The 19,216-nt window shown below is 29.9% G+C and overlaps 3 protein-coding genes across 3 annotated transcripts; 2 read left to right on the top strand and 1 right to left on the bottom strand.

Annotated features, from left to right (window-relative positions):
- The first annotated feature begins 2,713 nt into the window (after window positions 1–2,713).
- On the top strand, window positions 2,714–5,611 carry LOC127266551 (uncharacterized). The gene is made up of 2 exons (XM_051296821.1): window positions 2,714–3,104; window positions 5,145–5,611. The coding sequence occupies exons 1-2, from the start codon at window positions 2,814–2,816 to the stop codon at window positions 5,568–5,570; spliced, it is 717 nt and encodes a 238-aa protein (XP_051152778.1). The 5' UTR covers window positions 2,714–2,813; the 3' UTR covers window positions 5,571–5,611.
- A 555-nt stretch (window positions 5,612–6,166) lies between these two features.
- LOC127266574 (increased DNA methylation 1) lies at window positions 6,167–13,660 on the bottom strand. The gene is made up of 7 exons (XM_051296856.1): window positions 11,645–13,660; window positions 10,836–10,968; window positions 10,678–10,745; window positions 9,552–9,787; window positions 9,343–9,429; window positions 7,805–7,904; window positions 6,167–6,798 (listed from the first exon to the last, which is right to left on the bottom strand). Exons 1-7 carry the CDS (start codon window positions 13,328–13,330, stop codon window positions 6,601–6,603), a joined length of 2,508 nt encoding a protein of 835 aa, XP_051152813.1. The 5' UTR covers window positions 13,331–13,660; the 3' UTR covers window positions 6,167–6,600.
- Window positions 13,661–14,296: 636 nt separating this feature from the next.
- LOC127266486 (zinc finger BED domain-containing protein RICESLEEPER 2-like) lies at window positions 14,297–17,499 on the top strand. The gene is made up of 4 exons (XM_051296744.1): window positions 14,297–14,310; window positions 14,633–16,678; window positions 16,768–16,831; window positions 17,297–17,499. The coding sequence occupies exons 2-3, from the start codon at window positions 14,636–14,638 to the stop codon at window positions 16,798–16,800; spliced, it is 2,076 nt and encodes a 691-aa protein (XP_051152701.1). The 5' UTR covers window positions 14,297–14,310; window positions 14,633–14,635; the 3' UTR covers window positions 16,801–16,831; window positions 17,297–17,499.
- Window positions 17,500–19,216: the final 1,717 nt, after the last annotated feature.

Here is a 19,216-nt window from a genome sequence, read left to right as displayed (position 1 = left end):
ATCTATATATCTATATATATCTACCATACATACATATATTTATTCACATATCATCCTATGTGCTCTCTCGGTCGCCAAATTTATTTTCACTTTTATTTTTAGTAAGTTCATTAAATTTATTTAATTATTAATTTTGTCAAAATCAACGAATCAATATTTAATTATTACCTTCAATTCAATATTTATTTACAACAGATAACACAACTTTATTACGTTGTCTCTTCATATATTTTATTTTTTAACTAAATTTTCAAAAATACTCTCAACTACCTATCATATTTTCAATAAAATTTTTAATTTTCTTTTAATTCTCGTATCGAGCCCAAATGGACTAATTTTAATGAATATATAATAACACACAACATACTATACATATATTATTATATATATAAGCCGCACACACATTTATATATACACAATATATATAATATAATACAATATATAAAATAGTAGTTAGCCCTAGAAATAATTAATATTTTTATTAAATAATGTTATACTAATATTACAACAAAATTTAGATTAAATAGGATATTTTAAAAGTTTTAAAACTTATATTTTACTTTTTATAAATAATATTTATACTCCCTTTTTCCCACTCAATTGATAGGATATTTAAGATAGCTATGTATAGTTAATAATTCTCCCTCCGCTTAAAAAAATGTCTTATTGAGAGTGAGTACGAAAACTAAGGGATAATTAATATTTAATTAAAAATGGGTATAAAATAGAAGGTAAAAATTAAAATACTTTTACTTTTTGAATAATTTTAAAAAGTCGAGTAATAATTAGGGATAGTTTAGAAAAATAGGAATAAATTTGTTATAAAATGGGGACCACGATTACTAAATAGGGAAACAAGACACTTGTTTTAGGACAAACGAAAATGAAAAAATAAGACAACTCTATTGGGACGAAGGGAGTAATCAATTATGATATTACTATTTTATTTTTTATATAATTAATAATATTGATATTTTAAAAATAAATTTAATATATATAATTAAAAAATTAGAATATATATTTAAATATTTAAAAATTATATTGCAATAAAAAATATATGTAATATATATTATTAGAGAATAAATTTTTATAATACAAGTAAATATAAAAAATATATGTATTTATTTATAATTAACATAATCTAATGTTATAAAAGAGATAGAGTTTAAAATGTATATAAAAATATTTATTTTTTTTTATGAGAAATTGATGTTATATACTATCTCTGTCCGGCTCTAAAGTCTCATTTAATTTTTGCGTATTTGATATTTGAATATTAATTATTATATGAAAATATAGTACAAATTAAGGGGAAATAATAAAAATATTTTATTAGTGTATTATAATACTATTATAATGACATTTGTGCAAAAAAATATACAAATATAAGGATATTTTTAATCCCTCCGGTCCACGTATAAAATATATATTTACTGGGTAGTTAAAAGTAGTGTAATGACATTTTTGCCCTTGCTTTTTGGAGTAAAAATAATGATGTGATATAAAATAAAAGTATTTGCGGAAAAATGTAAGGTATTTAATGAAATATTTACTTTGTAATTGGACGTCCCAAAATAAAAGTATGCATATTTTCTAGTTGGACAGACGAAATATTAAATATGATGATGCAAAAGGTAAATGAGACCCTTAGAGACGGATCGATAAAACATTATATAGTTAATTAAATTAATTTATATTTGTTAAATATATTTTAATTTAATAAATTTATTCAAAATAAAATATGTCAATGGTTATGAACAGCTAAAAACAAAAAAAAAAAAAACTATTAATTAAGATGAGATTGATAAAATATAGTATTATTAATATTTAATTTATAAAAATATTTAAATTTATAAATAGTAAAAACAAAAGTAGGCAAAAAAAAAATCGTTTCAAAACACTAGAAAAACAAGCCCTTATTATATTTTTCTTAATTTTTATTTATTTATAAAAACAAACCCTTATTTTTCATTTACATATTCTAACTTATGAGTTTTTGTTGTAGACTTATATCGAATTCAAAATTAAATAAAAATTGCTAATTAGTATTTCTTCCGTCATGGCCCTTTTTATTTTTTTTATTCGTCCATAAAACATGATCATTTTTATATTTTTAAGTACTCTCTCCGTCCCATTGCAATGTTATAATTTTTCATTTTCGTCCGTCCCAAAATAAAGTTACTATTTCCTAATTTAGTAATTGTACTACATACTTCACATAATAAATACCCTTTCAACTTACAATATATTACACAAATATCATTACTTTTATATTACACTATACTAACATATGGGTATTTTTGTCTTTTTTACTGCAATCCAATATAATACTAATATTCAAAAATTTACATGTAAAAAGCAAACACCACCATTGTTGCTGGACAGATGGAGTAAATTTATTTCTCTTAAAGATACTTAACAAATAGAAATCAATAAATAAATATTTTTATATATATTTAAAACTTCTCATCTTTTTATAATAAATAAATACTATATATATTTTTTTAATTTATTTGTATTATATAAAATTTTATGTAAAAAGTTTATCGTTGCCGGGATCGAGGAAATATATTTTAGAGATGAGTTTTTGGAGTTTTTGAAATTTAAATTTTTTATAAAAAAATATTAATATTTAACTTCAAAAGAAAAAATGTATTTAATATAATATTATTTTAAAAATAAATATTCTCAAATGAATAAAAATTTGTAAGGTAAACTAACGAGCCTTTCTCATACTAATTTGTGTTTAAATGACTTTGGAAAAGATAGAAATTAAAAAAGGCTGTTATAGAAGATAAGAGAAGCCTCCCCCAATGGCGGCAATGGCGAAGATCGGGTTTCATCTGCATCACCACCTTCAACTTCAACTTCCATTTTCAATTCCGCCTCCGAACGCCTTTTCCTTACTACAGATCCAAAATCCCCTTCGCCATTTCCATTCCTGTACAGTTTCCACACGCAGTCGCTGCTGTCTACACAGGTCTCGCCGGTTTGACTCCAACGCGGAATCCTTCAATTTAGACGACAACGACGGCGACGAAAGCACCTCAGAGCAGTGGCTTGAAGCTCTCGAGGATTATATCGACAGCATCTGGATTTTTAAGGTGCTTGTCCTCTTCAATCGCGTTTTTTTTTTTTTAAAAAAAAAAAAAAATTATATATATACAGATACATGTGTTGTGTGTGTGAAATTTACTGTGCTTATCAGTTAGTTTGTTGGATGCTTCGATTGGATTATACGGCTTTCAGTTCTGTATTTGCTTGAATCGATGATTAAGTTAGTTACAATTAAAGTTGTTTGGAGTTTGATTTGTCTTGGAAGATTTTCCAAACCTAACCAATCTGCATTTTTCCCCAAACTTGTTTGTGCCTGAGATTCTGTGCCGAATGAACTGGTGATCTTATTGAATTTAAAGGAGAATAATTGTTAGGGTTGTGATTAGATAAGTTTTTGAAAGTGTAGTACGTTTAGACACAATTTTTTGAAGATTTTTGTAATTTTGGAAGTGATGATATTTTTTAAAAAATAACTAAAGTCATTTGAGTGAAAATTGGTTACCTAAATAGAGCTTTAGTGTAGAGCTTTATTATTTATTGTGTATTTTTTTCATTTTTTTTAAAAAATATGAAAATTAGTAACGGTTACACGAATTTCAAGTGAGTTTTGGACTTCGAATTAATTTTTTTGGCGAATCTATAATTTGCCAGTTATGTCCAACAAGACAAATTATACTGAACAATCAGACTTAAAATAATTAGAATTAGAATGTACTCCCTTTGACTCCCTTTTTATTTATTTATTTATTGTAATAAAATGTTATTGAAACTGTGTTGAAAATTTGATATAAATAAAGGAAAATGATTAGATGTTGAAATCATAATTTTAGTATATGGGTTGAATGGATTAAAACTTATTTACCTAAGTTACATAATTAAATAATATAATTAACATAATTAAATATTACTCCATTTGTTCCAAAAGAAATAGGAATAATAATATTTAATTGAAAGTAATGACTAAAATGTCCCTACTTTTTTAAGGATTTTAAAGAATATGTTAGAGTAATATTTAGAAGTAGTTTGAAAAAGTAGGAATAATTTTGTTATAAAGTGGAGATAACAGTTACTAAATAAGAAAACAAGACCCTTGTTTTGAAGCGGACAAAAATTAAAAAACAAGACAACTCTCTTGGGATGGATGTAGTATATAAATTTAAGGATAACATGGGCGCTGAAACTAACAATTTTGCACCTTATTCATACTGATAAATAAAAGTGATGTTTTGAATAGAAGATTATTATATATATATATATATTACCTCTGTCCTACTTAAATTGTCCTATTTTGCTTAGAAGATCAAGATTAAAATACTAAATAGTTAATTAAAATAAAAAATTATAAATTAGGAGTTTTAAAATGTAATTAAAGTATATAATTATATATATTTTTTAAAAAAGACAAATTATGTGTATGAACGGAAATAAAGACCGTAGACAAATTAAGTGGAACGAAAGAAACAAATAAAAGATAGACATTTTGATGGTTTTTTTTTTAAAATAAATTGTTAGACCTTAAACAAACATTTTGGTGTGAGAGATCTAGAAATAGTAAAGAATTAAATAAAATTAAGTATTTTATTTTTTGATTTTTCTTTAAATATTTTTTTATAGATAGTTAAGATCTTAAAGAAATATTTTGGTGACAGAGAGTTTCAGAAATTAAGTAGGTAAGTGTTGGACGTGATGTTTATATTTGAAAAATATATTTTTGATATAACATTAAAAAAAAAAAGGTATCTTTAAAAGAACGATCATCGGTAGAATATTATGAAAAGTGATTCGAAAAGATACTTAATTGATCCCTAAGTATGAATTGGATGATTGTCCTTTCGAGGATATATATATATATATATGTTAAGGACATTTGGCATATCTTGTATCTTTTGCATGATGTCGAGGTTTCATCTCCGGCCGGATATAAATTACATTTCCATTTGAACAATTCATATGATCAATACATGTGATTCGAAGATGGTTTCTTTCGAAGTTATGATGCAATTACAAGGGGTCAATTTCATGCTTTCCTTACTTTCTAAATGTTAAAACTTGCGGCGATTTTGATCAAACAATTGTCATCTACACAGGTGTTTAGATCCTATGGTTGGATGCTACCCGGTATTATAATATCGATGCTTCTTACCACGGGTCTAAAAGCATTTCTATTGGCATTAGCCGTCCCCATCGGGCAATCAACCTTTGCATTCGCAATACGGAGATATCAGAATCGAGGGAAGATCAACACAAACACGAAGACAAAGAGAAAGGTGAATCGAAAAAGATCAACTCCCTATAATGGTTCGAGGATTTTTAAATTTAAAGACAAACAAGAACAGAGTGTTAAACAAGAGGTGAGAAAGAAAAATAACGGATATAAATCATGGGGTTCGGAAAATGTTGCTTCTGTACGTAGAAGTAGTCCGAGTGTGTCAAATTTTGGCGGATGGGACGAGCTGGATGAACTAGTACAGGAATCTAATGTAGAATCCGCGAGACGGACGCCCACAAAGTAAGATAGGCCAAAAATTGACGAGTTGAGGTGTGTTTCTTTCGAGTTTCTATACAGTTTTTTTTTTATGTTTCTCGAAAAAAAATTGTTTTATTTCATAAAATATTATACGAAACTTTATTTAAGTAAAACGTAAATTGCATAATATTGTGAGCGGAAGAAGTATATATATATTATATATTTTTTTAAGTAAAATTATTTTAGGCCATCAACCATAAAAAAATTTCTAATGGAGTTTCTTCAACATTCCACATTTTACTCTCTTTAAGCTATATTACAAATATATATATATATATAATATGTATTTATATTAAAATTATTTATTTTTCAAATTAATGTTAAACAAATATATATTAATATTTGTATCATTATATAAAGAATAAAATTGACAAAATAGAAAAAAAAAAAAAAGCAAATATAATTATTATAATTATACACAAGAAAGTTTGTTCATTTAGCTTAACGAGAATATTTCTCCATAAATATTATTAAAAAATATAATATACATATATAAATACAATATATATACATATAATAATATATTTCATACATTTACAAGAATCAACGATTAAACACAAATTATTATTTTTCCTATTATCAATATAATTCTTTATACTAACATAAAAAATATACATTTAAAAATACAAAGTAAACAAACCTGAGCCAAAATAGTTAACATTTGTGTGTAGTTAACCTTCCTTAACTATTTTACCTGAAATCCAAAATTAAAGATACTATTTTAATAAATTTGCTAAAAATAATATAATCCATCGTCGAAAATGGATATTCACGAGCAAGCACCATATGCGAAACAATCTCCTAAACCTTGAGATGAGCGTAACAAAATTTCGTGATACAATTGAACCTTTGGAGAACAACAACAATTTTTCTAGTATATCCTCAACTTCCTTTGTAAGAAATCCGTCAAGTGTTTCTTGTATCGTAAAGATGTCCGATGTACCTCGTGTAAAAATTCTTAGCGAAGTGTCGTTTGCAATGATTACATTCTTCAGTTATAATCTCTTGTCATTTCATCACAAACTCGAATTTTCTTGCGCCACCAACTGCTTCTGCAGCATATCCGTTCCCGGAAATACCAACATGTTTAAGGACTTCATTTCTTTCTTGGCGGCATCCTCGACTTCATGGAAACCAAAAGCTGCGGTCCATGTGTTCATATGCTCCGATATAGCAGGAATAATCAATTTCTCGACCTTCAGAGAAGAAAGTTCCTGGAATCGCAAATTTATATATATCAAATAATCGGCTCGCCAAGCCAAAGAGAAGAAGATACAATTGTTCATTTTCAGACAAATTATTTGCAAGAGCTCAGCAGTAATGAAAAGTTTTTAACGAAAGCATATCAATTAAATAGAAAGCTATACCTATGTTAAAAAAATAAAAATAAAAATTAACTGGATGCGATCGATATGTTTTAACCAGCTAGAGACCTACAATTGAATAAACAATGTAAAATATATAGTGTGTTTGCTTTCATTTTTTTTTTTACAATTCTCAATACACCATTTCCGATAAATATTCCCTCCGTGAAGGGTTTCATTTTTCATTTTCGTCCGTTGCAAAAGAAGGATACCATTTCTTAATTTAGTAACTGTATTATCTTCTAACATAATAAATACCCTTTTAACTTACAATATATTACGCAAATGCCACCACCCTTATATTACAACCCAATATAATACTTAATATTAAAAAATCTACGCGCAAAAAGCAAACGTTAGTCTTTACATGGGACGAAGGGAGTACATTTATTTCATCCTAACTCAATGTATGTATTGTAGGTCTTTTTCACTAAAAAATATAAATTTTCTATGATAGTAAAATAGCCCTATATACATTATTTAACTAATTTATCTTTTTTCTAGAGACAAATCTAACTTTTTGTTTTTCTATTTATTATTTATAAATGAAATATTAATATTCTAAGATCTAAGCCTACAGATAAATAGATAGATTCAAGGAGTATTTTAATAACAATTTCACTGTTCTCAATAACTACCAAAACTTATAAAATTCCTAAACGCGATCCCAACCTAAATACTAACAAATGGACAATCAGAATCTGGAAATTTGATAAAATCTTCACCCTTCCAAAATATTATGTACTCAAAATTAATAAGTACTCGTGCAAGTTAAAAATTCAAGCATTACTCAAACTAAATCGATATTAACTACGTAATGTTCTTTGAGAATATATATATGATGAATATGACTTACCTTTTCAATCACGGACAAAAGGCGACGGCACATTCCTTTCCGTCTATAGATTTCACGAGTTCCAATAAAAGGCATCTCAGCGACACGACTTCCATGCAGCCTGACGAGGGTATGAAAAAATCCATTAGATTGCTTTATCTATTTGGCTATAAGCACGACCAATCCACTTTAAAATGTACATAGTGCAGAAACTAATCCATGAATTATTTTCCCATCATTTTTATCGAGGTCATATTAGCTAAGACATAATATGTCATTGATCTTAATTGGAAAAACTGTTTTTTTAGTCTCGTAACTGACCTATTTATCATTTTAGTTTTGTAACTGGAGCATGTATAGAAAAGGTTCCACATGTCCATCAGGTGGCGGCGCCTACCTGGTGTGACAGGCGGGTGCCACGTGTGCATCTTCGGCGCCAAATGACCAATTGTGCCCAAAAAAATTTACTTACGGAATAATTTTTATACAAACTCTATTTACGGGACTCAAATGATAAAGGAGTCCGTTACGGGACTAAAAAACAATTTTTCACTCAAACATTAAAATTTTAAAATAGTATCACAAGGCTCTAGAATGCTCATTTGAAAACAATTGTTACATATAATTATGTAAAATTTTGTTTATCATCACAATATAATTTTATATGTTTATCATAACCTTAATATGCATTAGCTAATCCGAAATTTTATGCACAATGACCATGCCATGCCATCGATTGATCTTTCTGTGTAAATGGTCACTTCATCAGGAGTGTTTAGTTCAAGACAATTAAATTGACCGCTTAATACTAATGAAAATTTCGATCATGGTCTTTATATTTCAAATGAAACCAATTTTGATTGTTTAAATTTGGAAAACAATCTATAACATGTACAATGTTGAATATAATTCGTCTGGTAATAGTAGAAATCTTTTAAAATCCTCAAACAGACTTCTACTATTTAACAAAAAAATTCTCCTCTAAAACATCCATTCAAACATTTATTTTTCATTTTTTTTATAGACTAAATTGTACAAAATCCACTCGTGGTTTCATGAAATTGCACAAAATCCCCCATATTTCTAAAGCGTCAAACTCCCTCGTGGTTTCATAAACTTTGCGTCTAATCCCTCAGTGGTCCCCTAAAATAGTAAATATACTTAAAAATAGTTATTTTTCTCACGTTTTAAAAGTTTATTTTTACTATTTTTTTAGGCTAAATATATAAAAAATAAATATATTTGTAATTTTAGAGGTTTAGAAATTGAGTATGTAATATTTATACGCAGTTTGAGAGCATTTAGATTAAATACCGTTAAACAAGGACTGCTGAGGGGGTTAGACGCAAAGTTTATGAAACCACGAGAAAGTTTGACGCAGTTTTAGAAGTACGGAGGATTTTTTATATTATATTAAAAATCAATTTTACATCCAAAATCTAAACCTCATACAAACACACTTGATTTTAATACCTCAACTATGCTTTATGCTTTGCAAGTGATCCACCGTAGTTGTAATGCAAAAAAAAAAAAAAAGATCCGCAAATAGTGTTTATTACCTGACAGCTGCCGTAGACATTATTTCGTCACCTCGCTCCAATATAACAGTATAAAATCCATGATAATTGAGCCGGTTAAAATTTGATCTGCAACATTAGAGAAAAAATCAGTGGAATGCTCACGACGACTACGCTCAAGTGTTACAAAGGCATTTTTATCAAAAACAATATTTCGATCTTCTGCTTTTGCATAGTCGAGAGCAATTTACCTGCAGTTATGAAAAACATTATGGATTATATTTATCCCACTCCTTCTGTCAATGATGGGCAAAAAACACTCGTCCATGACAGATAATGCAACAGATAGCTTAGAGTTACATTCTACCCGCTGTGCAAATCCACGGTCAGAGGTATCCGAAACATCAGATCGTTGAATAAAAGACCATGAAAAGCCACCATCGAACTCATGTTTGACTCCAAGAATCTTTTGAAAATGATCGTAGAGCTGTAGAACGAAAGTGACTGTGAGAAAATTTTATGACAAAATCAAAGCTTATTTATGAAGGCTTAAAACAGCAGAATCAACAATGCAATCAATAAATATCTAACAATAACATAAATTCTGACAAAAACCGACGATCCCAAATCTTGCGCGATAAACATGGAAATTATTGGTGTTCTTGTGCAATAAAATGTAGATTCACAAGATGGAGAGGGACAATATGATAATGGTATATAGTATGATATTTTCGGGCATTCGATAGTTCAATATAATAGCGAAAATACTGCATATCGTTTTGATATTTTGGTATTCGATATATCGGTATATATCGATACTTCGGTATATTGATGCAAAAAATATAATTCTTAATTTCAGTATTTTGGTATATACTGATACTGTACTAGCGATTCGGTACACTAAATTATCTGCATATACCCAATATTCGGTATATTGATACCAAAATTATCATTTTTAACTTCAGTATTTCGGCATATACTTATAATGTACTAGCGAATTGGTATACTAAATTATCGGTATAGTAATACATATCTATCATACTGAATTTTCGGTGCAATATCGCTAGGTTCTTTTCAACATACCGAAAAATTCGATATGGTTAGATATTTTCGGTATAAAGTACAAATCTATCTCTAGGCAGGCCAATGCTACAACATTCTATTATCTAAAGGAAATGCCCAAATTAGTTTTCTCTTTGATGCCTTTGGTTCACTATCTTTCCACATTCCAACAAAAAATTTGCTCATTCAGCAGAATGAAGTCATGTAAACAATTTACGATTTCTTATTGAAGACCTCAGCAGTAAATATCATCATTTAAGTTCTCCATTTTTAACAGTTGATTGCATAAGGAAATCTAATGCAATACAAAAGTACCTCCCGGCACTTTAGCCCACAGAAAGATGCATCATTTGAATCGACAGCTCCGCAGCATGATTTGTGATCTATAACAGAAACATAGATTTCAGTATAGCTAAATTGGATGAATAAGTGTCTTTGTGAAACTGTAACGGCCAGTGGTTGCAACGGCTTACATTTCTTCTCACAGAAGCTGCATTTGATAAGTTCGTCGCCAGTAGTATCATTTTCTTCAGAAACATTTCCACCAGACGATCCACAAAATTTGCATGTACAATTCGGACAGTGCCAATCACCTTGAGGAAGCATCTGCAATAACCAAAAGGAATAAATAAAATCGAGAACTCTGTTTCAAACCAAGCACCAAAAATGTGTGATTAAAAGTGTGTTCTTTTACAAGATTTTGGCAAATCTACACTATTCACCAAAAATTTTCCAATAAAATAAATCAATTCAAACACTTATTTTTCATTTTTTATATTATACTAAAGTATTTACATTCAAAACATCACATCAACACTTATTTATATCATATCATACAACTACTCAAATTCAAAATTTTTACTATTCAAATCACAACTCAAAATCCAAACCTCAAACACACCCTGAGTATGTTCCACAATCTACGACATATTGAAAAAAAAAGAGAGAGAGATGTTAGACTCAAAAGGACTACATATAGCTTCGAAAAAAGTTCATGGAGCAAAATTCACACATCTTCAGCTTAACCCGTAGATGAAAAATATTTGTGCAATTATAAAAGAGCAACAACAACAACAACCAATATATGAAATTATGTCGGAAAATAAATCAAACACTTATTTTTCATTTTTTATATCGTAAGCAAAATCAATTTTACATTCCAAACAGCAAATCAACAACTATTTATATCATATCAAACAACTATTTCAATTCAAACAAACACCCCCTAAAAATATAGCTAACAAAGTATGCAATGGGTGAGCCATAGCCATAATCAAAGTACCTGAATTTCCAAACAGAGCTGATGAAACGTCGACGGACAACTATCACAACAAACCAAATCACCTCCATCGCCGCAAATGCCGCAAGTATCATCGTCCGGATCATCGCCATCAACATCAACAAAATGGAAATCACGACGTCCAGACTTCTCCCGACTGTTCCAGGCATCAATTTGACACTGCAACAGAGATGATCCCGACTCCAAATGTATATTTTGAAATGGCTGACGCAGATTGCTGCCGGCGTGCAGCTCAAACTTTGAAACCGTGACGATCTTGCTGCAGCAACTACAATGGATTCCATCTTTCGTCAGCCAGCCTTCCAGCATTACCCGACTCTTTTTCTGGTTCATGTATCGAACTTTTTCACTTAATTTCGCCACTCCCGCATCAATCAGCCACCCCAATATTGTTCTTTTCCCTTTATACGGCACATATCCGTCAAAATCGGAAGTTTTTCCTTTATCAGAGCCGCGAACCAAAAGGGTGCATCTACCCGTTACTTTAGAGACAATATACGGCCTCTCCATTTTCCGGACTTTTCCACTTCTCGACTTGAAATTCCGCTCCACATCAGAATTTTCCGAGCTATCCGTAGCCTCCAAAACAGAGGACTTCTTAGCACTCTTTCTTTTCGTTTGTCTTGTAAGTATGTTTACCAAATCTTCGGAAAGATCGTTTTCGCCGTTGTCGTCCCCTAACTGTTTTTTCAATGCATCATAAGCTTTAATAATCGACCAGTACGCCGTTCCATTAGGATTGATGTACACGGCATCCAAGTAGTTTCGGTTACGCCGTGGCCTATAATCTATCGTCCATTTTGCATCAATCAGCATCCCTCGAATCTTGTCGCGCAACATTTGCTTTTCTGTACTCCCGCCACTGCGCTTAGCCTTTTCTTCGATCACTTTTCCTTCAACCCTTTTCTTCGAGCTGCGAGAGCCTGCATTTGGTGATTCCAATTGGTTTTCTGATTCATAGTCATTCTTGCCTCTTTCCAATTTCCCCTTCTTCGATTTTGTCAACGATTCGTCCTTCTTGACATCATTTTCACAACTAGAATTTGTTCTTCTTCTTTCTGCATTGCCACTAGAATGTGAGCTAGAATCGATCTTTTTCTTCTTGTTCACCATAACCTTCAGCACTCCATTCTTTCCTTGCAACCTTATTGCTCGATCGCCATTCTGTCTATACTTCAACCTCAATAATGAAATCGGCATATTCGCCTCCTCGTCTTCATCCTCGTCTTCCTCCAACTCCAAACCTTTGTTCCTACTGCCAGAACCATCAAAATACAACAAATCTTGTTTCCTTTTCGACGAAAATTCATTGCCAAATTTCCCACTGTTCTTTAACCTACTCTTGAAATGATCATTCCTCAATGTATGTCCATCAAATTCATCGTACTCGTCGAACTCAAATAAATCCAACCTACTCTTCTTCGGTGCACTGCCATTCTCAATCCCAAAGTCTCTGTTTCGAATCTTACCATTCAATTTTTTGTCACTCACTCTTCTTCTCATAAACTCCAACGATTCTTCCTCATCACTCGAACCTGAAACAGACGGAATTGTTCCTTTACTACCTGAATTCTTCTTATCCTCGATCTTCTTCTTCTTGATTATCAAACACCCAGACGAGCTGGTCTTCTTCTTCAACACTTCCCTCGATCTTCTGCCCCCTTCCATGGCGTGCGTCTATACACGAAATCCTTTGAATTCCAAACGAGTTTCCTACTTCCCAACGCGTAGTTTGAAAAGGCTTCCCAATTCCGCAACCAGATCTGAAGCGGAACGAGAAATCCACCCAGAATACCAAACGGAACTCGCTAATTGGAAAGAAATTAATGACTTTGTGATATCAATTCCAACTCAACAAGGCTGTATCTGTATGCTTGGGAAATGGAGAAAAGTGTACAAGGGAAAGCAAGGAAACTGGGTAAGGAGAGATGATGAAAAGAATCAACAGTGTGTGCCAACGCGGCTCTCTTTGTAAAATGTAATCCTCCCTCCTCCATTAGAGACCTTCAAAATAATAGTAATAATTATTGGGTTTGTTCGTGAAGTAGGGGTGGAAATAGGCCAGGCGGCCTGTCAGGGCCTATGACCTGGCCTACATCAAGCCTGGCCTGGCCTGTTCTATTTATTAGAAAGATCAGCTTCAGATTTTTTTGTTAAAGCCTGTTTATATATACAGAATAGGCTTAGGCTTATGAAAAAGCCTATTTACTAAACAGGCCGGCCTGTTTAATAATAATATTATTATTATATAAAATTATTTTTTATTTTTATAAAATAAGAATAGTTTTATATATAATAATGATATATATAAAAAAAAAATTTAATTATAAATTTATTAAAAAAAAACAAAAATAAAAATAATTTTTATCCCAATAAAAAATTTCAAATATGAACAACTACTGCATACATGTTCCTTTTTTGGTTTCTTTTATCATAATTCAAATATTATCCCGCTGTAAACTGAACAACAACTGTCCATATTCCTTTTCCACCGCTGCAAGCCTGCAAGCCTGCAACTGCTGCCAGACCTCCACGCCGTCCAGGGTTTTGCAATCTTCTTCACAGAGACCCACTACTTTTCTTTTTCCTTCTTCTGTCTTCATCGCCTCTTTTTTTTTATTGCTACCGGTGGAATTTGGAAAAATAAGGTAAATATCGTTTTTATATGTTTTTTTTCGTTATTTTTATTTAGATATGAATTTCAATATATATATTTTTTGTTTTTTTGTTATATTTTATTTATCTTATATATTTTTTTATGACGTTTTTTTTGTTTTTTTATAACGTCATTTTTTTAAAATAGTTTTGTTATTTTTATTTTTGTGTTTTATATTATTTAGATTAAAATGAAAATTTTATATTTTTGTAGAAAAATATAAGATATATATTTACAAGAATGAACAGTTTCTGATATTTTCGTTTATAATGTATATCATTAATTAAATAAATTTTTTATTTATTTTGAAGCAGGATATGGCTTCGATGGATGAAACAAATATTTTTGATCTTCCATCTGATACACACAATAGTATATCAGTGGATTCCCTTTCAAGCCAACCTGTGGATGATAACAGAAATGAAGACGAAAGGAATTCAAATCAAGCAAATGAAGGTGCCAATAGGAAAAAAAGGAAAAAAACTTCAATTGTGTGGAATGACTTTGATGAAATTCAAGTTGCTGAAGGTGTTAAGAAAGCTATTTGCAAATACTGTAAAAATGCATTTGCTACTGGGGGAAGAGGTGCGAGCACAAGCCATCTAAAGAGACATTCAGAAGGGTGTTTGCAGAGGTCAGTACAAATGGCTTCACAAAAGAAACAATGTGTCATTCCTTTTAAGCCATCCAATTCAAGTAATCCGTTTATAAGTCCGGGGTTTAGATTTTCTAATGAAAAGATGAGGGAAGTCATTGCCACTTCTATTATGGTACATGAGTATCCTTTTAGCATTGTAGAAGACGATGCTTTTATATGGTCATTTCAGTATGCGAACCCTGAATTTCAGAAAGTTTCTCGTAAGACGATACGAAGTGATTGCATAGCAATATATGAAGCAGAAAGAAAAGCATTGAAGGAATTATTAAAGAGTGTGAGCAAGATTAGCTTGACAACAGATATGTGGAAATCCAGTCATCAAGTGATTGAATATATGGTAATCACTGGTCATTTTATAGATTCTGGGTGGAAGCTTCAGAAAAGGATTTTAAGCTTTGTCAAGGTGCCTGCTCCAAGGCGAGGAATTGATGTAGCCAATGCCATTTTCAAATGTTTGAAGGCTTGGGGGATCGAAGATAAAGTGTTCTCAGTATCAGTTGACAATGCTTCATATAATGACTCGTGCTTGAGGTATCTAAAAGACTACATATCACGCAGCACCAGGCTTGTCCTCGATGGAGCTCTATTTCATGTTAGATGTTGTGCACACATATTGAATCTTTTGGTGCAAGATGGGCTTAGTCGAATCAAAGATATCATCCATAATGTTCGTGAAAGTGTGAAGTATGTAAACTTCAATGATTCAAGATTGAAGAGTTTTGGTGAAGTAGTTGAACAAAAGCATCTAAAAGAAAGGAAGTTGATAATTGATTGTCCAACAAGGTGGAATTCTACATATCACATGTTAGCCGCTGCTTTAAAATTCAAGATTGTCTTCTCAGAATACCAAGAAAGAGAACCTCATTATACATTTGCACCTTCAAATGAAGATTGGGAGAAAGTCGAGAAAGTTTGTAAACTTTTAGAGGTTTTCAACTTAGCTACCAATTTAATATCTGGAAGTGAATATCCTACTGCCAACTTGTATCTTTCAGAGGTCTGGAAAGTGAAGCAAGTAATTGATGATGCGACAAAGGATGATGATCTTTTTATGATACAAATGGCAACGCAAATGAAAGAAAAGTTTGATAAATATTGGGGTGAGTGCAATCTATTGATGGCTGTTGCAAATGTATTGGATCCGAGAGTTAAATTTCATGGTGTTGAAATATGTTTTCCAATGATATACAAGTCTGAAGAAGTTGCTGCCGAGTATGTGAACAAAGTGCGTGCTTCACTGCAACAACTATATAATGATTATGTGGCCTTAAGTGTTGAAGAATCATCCTCAAGTCAGTGCAATATGGCTAACATCTCCTCTGCCACCACCCAATCTGAATCTGCGATAGTTACTGGGTTTGATCAAATTATGAGTCTTGTAAGAGCAAAAGAAGCAATTCCTGTATCAAAATCTGAATTGGATGCCTATCTCGAGGACAGTGTTTATATTCCTGATGGAAATATGTCTTCATTTTGTGCCTTGGAGTGGTGGAGGAACAACAGCATGAAATATAAAGTTTTATCGAAGATGGCTGCTGATGTACTTGCGATTCCAATATCAACGGTAGCTTCAGAGTCTACATTTAGTGCTGGAGGTAGAATTATAGATGAATATCGTTCAAGATTGAATGAAGAATCTATTGAGACACTAATTTGTGGAGGAGATTGGCTTCGACATAAATACAACTTGAAAAAAAAGAAGGTAAATTTTATTATTAACTGTCTTTTCTTTATCTTATTCATCACCCACAATATATTTTTTTCTAATAAAAATATTTCTCTCATTTGAAGGTGAATGAGTCTTTGAAGGAGATAAGCTTATAGATTAAAGAAGTTCTTTAATACTTTGGTTGCGGTACGTTTTAAATTTATAATATTTTCTGAAATTTTTTATACAGATTAATTGTTTGAAAATCTGATTTTTTTAGTAAGATATTGTTGTTGCATGATGTATTTTGGGAGGATTCAACTTTGATTTTCTGAAATTTGTTGCAGGATGTATTGTTTGAAATATTTAGATAGGTTTGCAGGTGGTTGTTTTGATATTACAATTATTTATTTATTTTTTTAAAAATATTTGGATAGGTTTGCAGGTGCTGAAATTTTAAATTTTGATTTCAGGAGTGGAAATGCTAATGTCCAGAAGATATTATTGATCTATTTGCTATTTTTCTCTTGAAACTTTTATTGTATTGGTAAGTAAGATATTCCTTTTTTCTTTTTGTTCTAATATAATTTTTTGATGCTTTGCGTAATTTATATATAGAAGGAAGAAATTTCAGATATAATACTAATTTGATCAACTTTTGTACTTGAACAGATTTAATGGTTTCAGAAACTTTGGGGGAATTTGCAATTCTTGTGGCTTGTGGCCTGTGGGTGACGTGAACTTGAAAAACTATGTTATTAATTTCTAAATATTTTTGTCGAATTTTTTAATATTGCTTCTGAGTTAGCGTTGCTTATTTCTTTGTTAGAACAATCAGCTTAATGACAATAGATTGATGTAAACTGTTTTTTTTTTTTTTTAATGTCATTATGCAGTAATTTCTATCAGCTTTTGTCTGGAGTTTGCAAGACTTATTCCCAATAATTATATATATATTTGAATGAATTGTAATATACGTTTTTTTGCAAATTATTAGTATAATATATTGTATTTTTATATGGCAATAAAAATGATTATTTTTGTCATTAAAAAACAGAATTTTTTATTTTTTTATATATAATATAAATAATTGTATCTGTTTTATTTTTTATTTATAGTACGAAATTTACAAAAAAAAAAAATAATAATAATAATAATAAATTATTATGTAGCCTTTTAAACAGGCTCGTAGGCCAGGCCAGGCTTTTAAAAAGGCCAGGCTCAGGCTTTAAAAATATTTTTTTTTAGGCTGGTAGGCCAGGCTCAGGCCATATCTTTTTAAGACAGGCCAAGCCTATTTAACCAAAGCCTGGCCTGGCCTGGCCTATTTCCACCCCTATCGTGAAGTTAATACTCGGTCCAACTTAAATTGTCCAAAAATAATTATAATTTAATAGTAATAATTATAAATTAAAATTAAAATACTAAAAATAATTTAATTAAAATATATAATTATAAAAAAAAAAATAACAAATTACATGAGATTAACTTAAATAAAAAAAAATACAAATTAACTAAAGGCAGACCAGGCCCTTGCCCAGGTCCATAATCTGTAGGGGCTCCAATATATATATACACTTTCGTATACTAATATATAAATATATACTATTATTATTAAATATTTTATAGAATATATTAAATTAATTTTAAACAAAATATTAATTTCATATTATTTTTTAAATAAATTGTGTTTATAGATTTTTTTAATTATTTATTTTAGTATGTTTATTTAATTGTATGATTTTATATATTTTTGTCGTGAATTATGTAAAATTACGAAGATACGATGAGGAGTACTATTTTCTGTGTTTTTTATATTTTTATTTTTATGTTTATACATTTAAATTTGTATATTCTATTATATTTTTTGGTAATATTTTTAAAAATTGTATTTACATAAACATTAAGGGTGTGTTTGTTTGGGGGTTTGGATTTTGAGTTGAGATTTTTTAATAGTAAAAATTTTGAATTTGAATAGTTGTATGATGTGATATAAATTGGTTTTTATGTGATATTTTGAATGTAAAATTAATTTTTAGTATAATATAAAAAATAAAAAATATATGTTTGATTTGATGTTTTTGGAGAAAAAATGAGATGAATAGTGAATTTAAAATTCAATCTTCCAAACAAACACACCCTAAGTTTATTTCTTTACCAAAAAAATTTTAATATATTTTTTTACTATTCAAATCCCAACTCAAAATCCAAACCCCCAAACAAACACAGCCTGAGTTGATTTTGAAAGCATTGGTTTAGCTAATTGAATTGTTGTAATGGGTCATGGAATCATTTTATTTTTTTTTTGTTGATGTGTTTTAATTTAGGTTTGCTTGTTTTATTTAGATTTTGAGTTTGCGAGGTGATTAGATCTTTAAAATTTTATAGATTTTGCTAAGAAATGAAAATTTAGTAATTTTATAATTGAATGATTCCTCATTTTGATTTAAAAGATTATATAGAAACCAAAATATATAAGTCGAAGGGAAATTTCTATTTGTATTTTCAGTAATGTTTATTTTGTTACAAATTTTGATAAAAGTAACTATGTCTGATAGTTCATCAAAGGCAAAACATAGAAGCAATATTGGC

Source organism: Andrographis paniculata, unplaced genomic scaffold, assembly GCF_009805555.1.
Source record: "Andrographis paniculata isolate CXL003 unplaced genomic scaffold, ASM980555v1 Contig76END, whole genome shotgun sequence".
In the NCBI taxonomy this organism is placed as follows: domain Eukaryota; kingdom Viridiplantae; phylum Streptophyta; class Magnoliopsida; order Lamiales; family Acanthaceae; genus Andrographis; species Andrographis paniculata.
The sequence above is the reverse complement of the archived record's forward strand: the minus strand, read 5'-3'. Positions and strand labels throughout refer to the sequence as shown.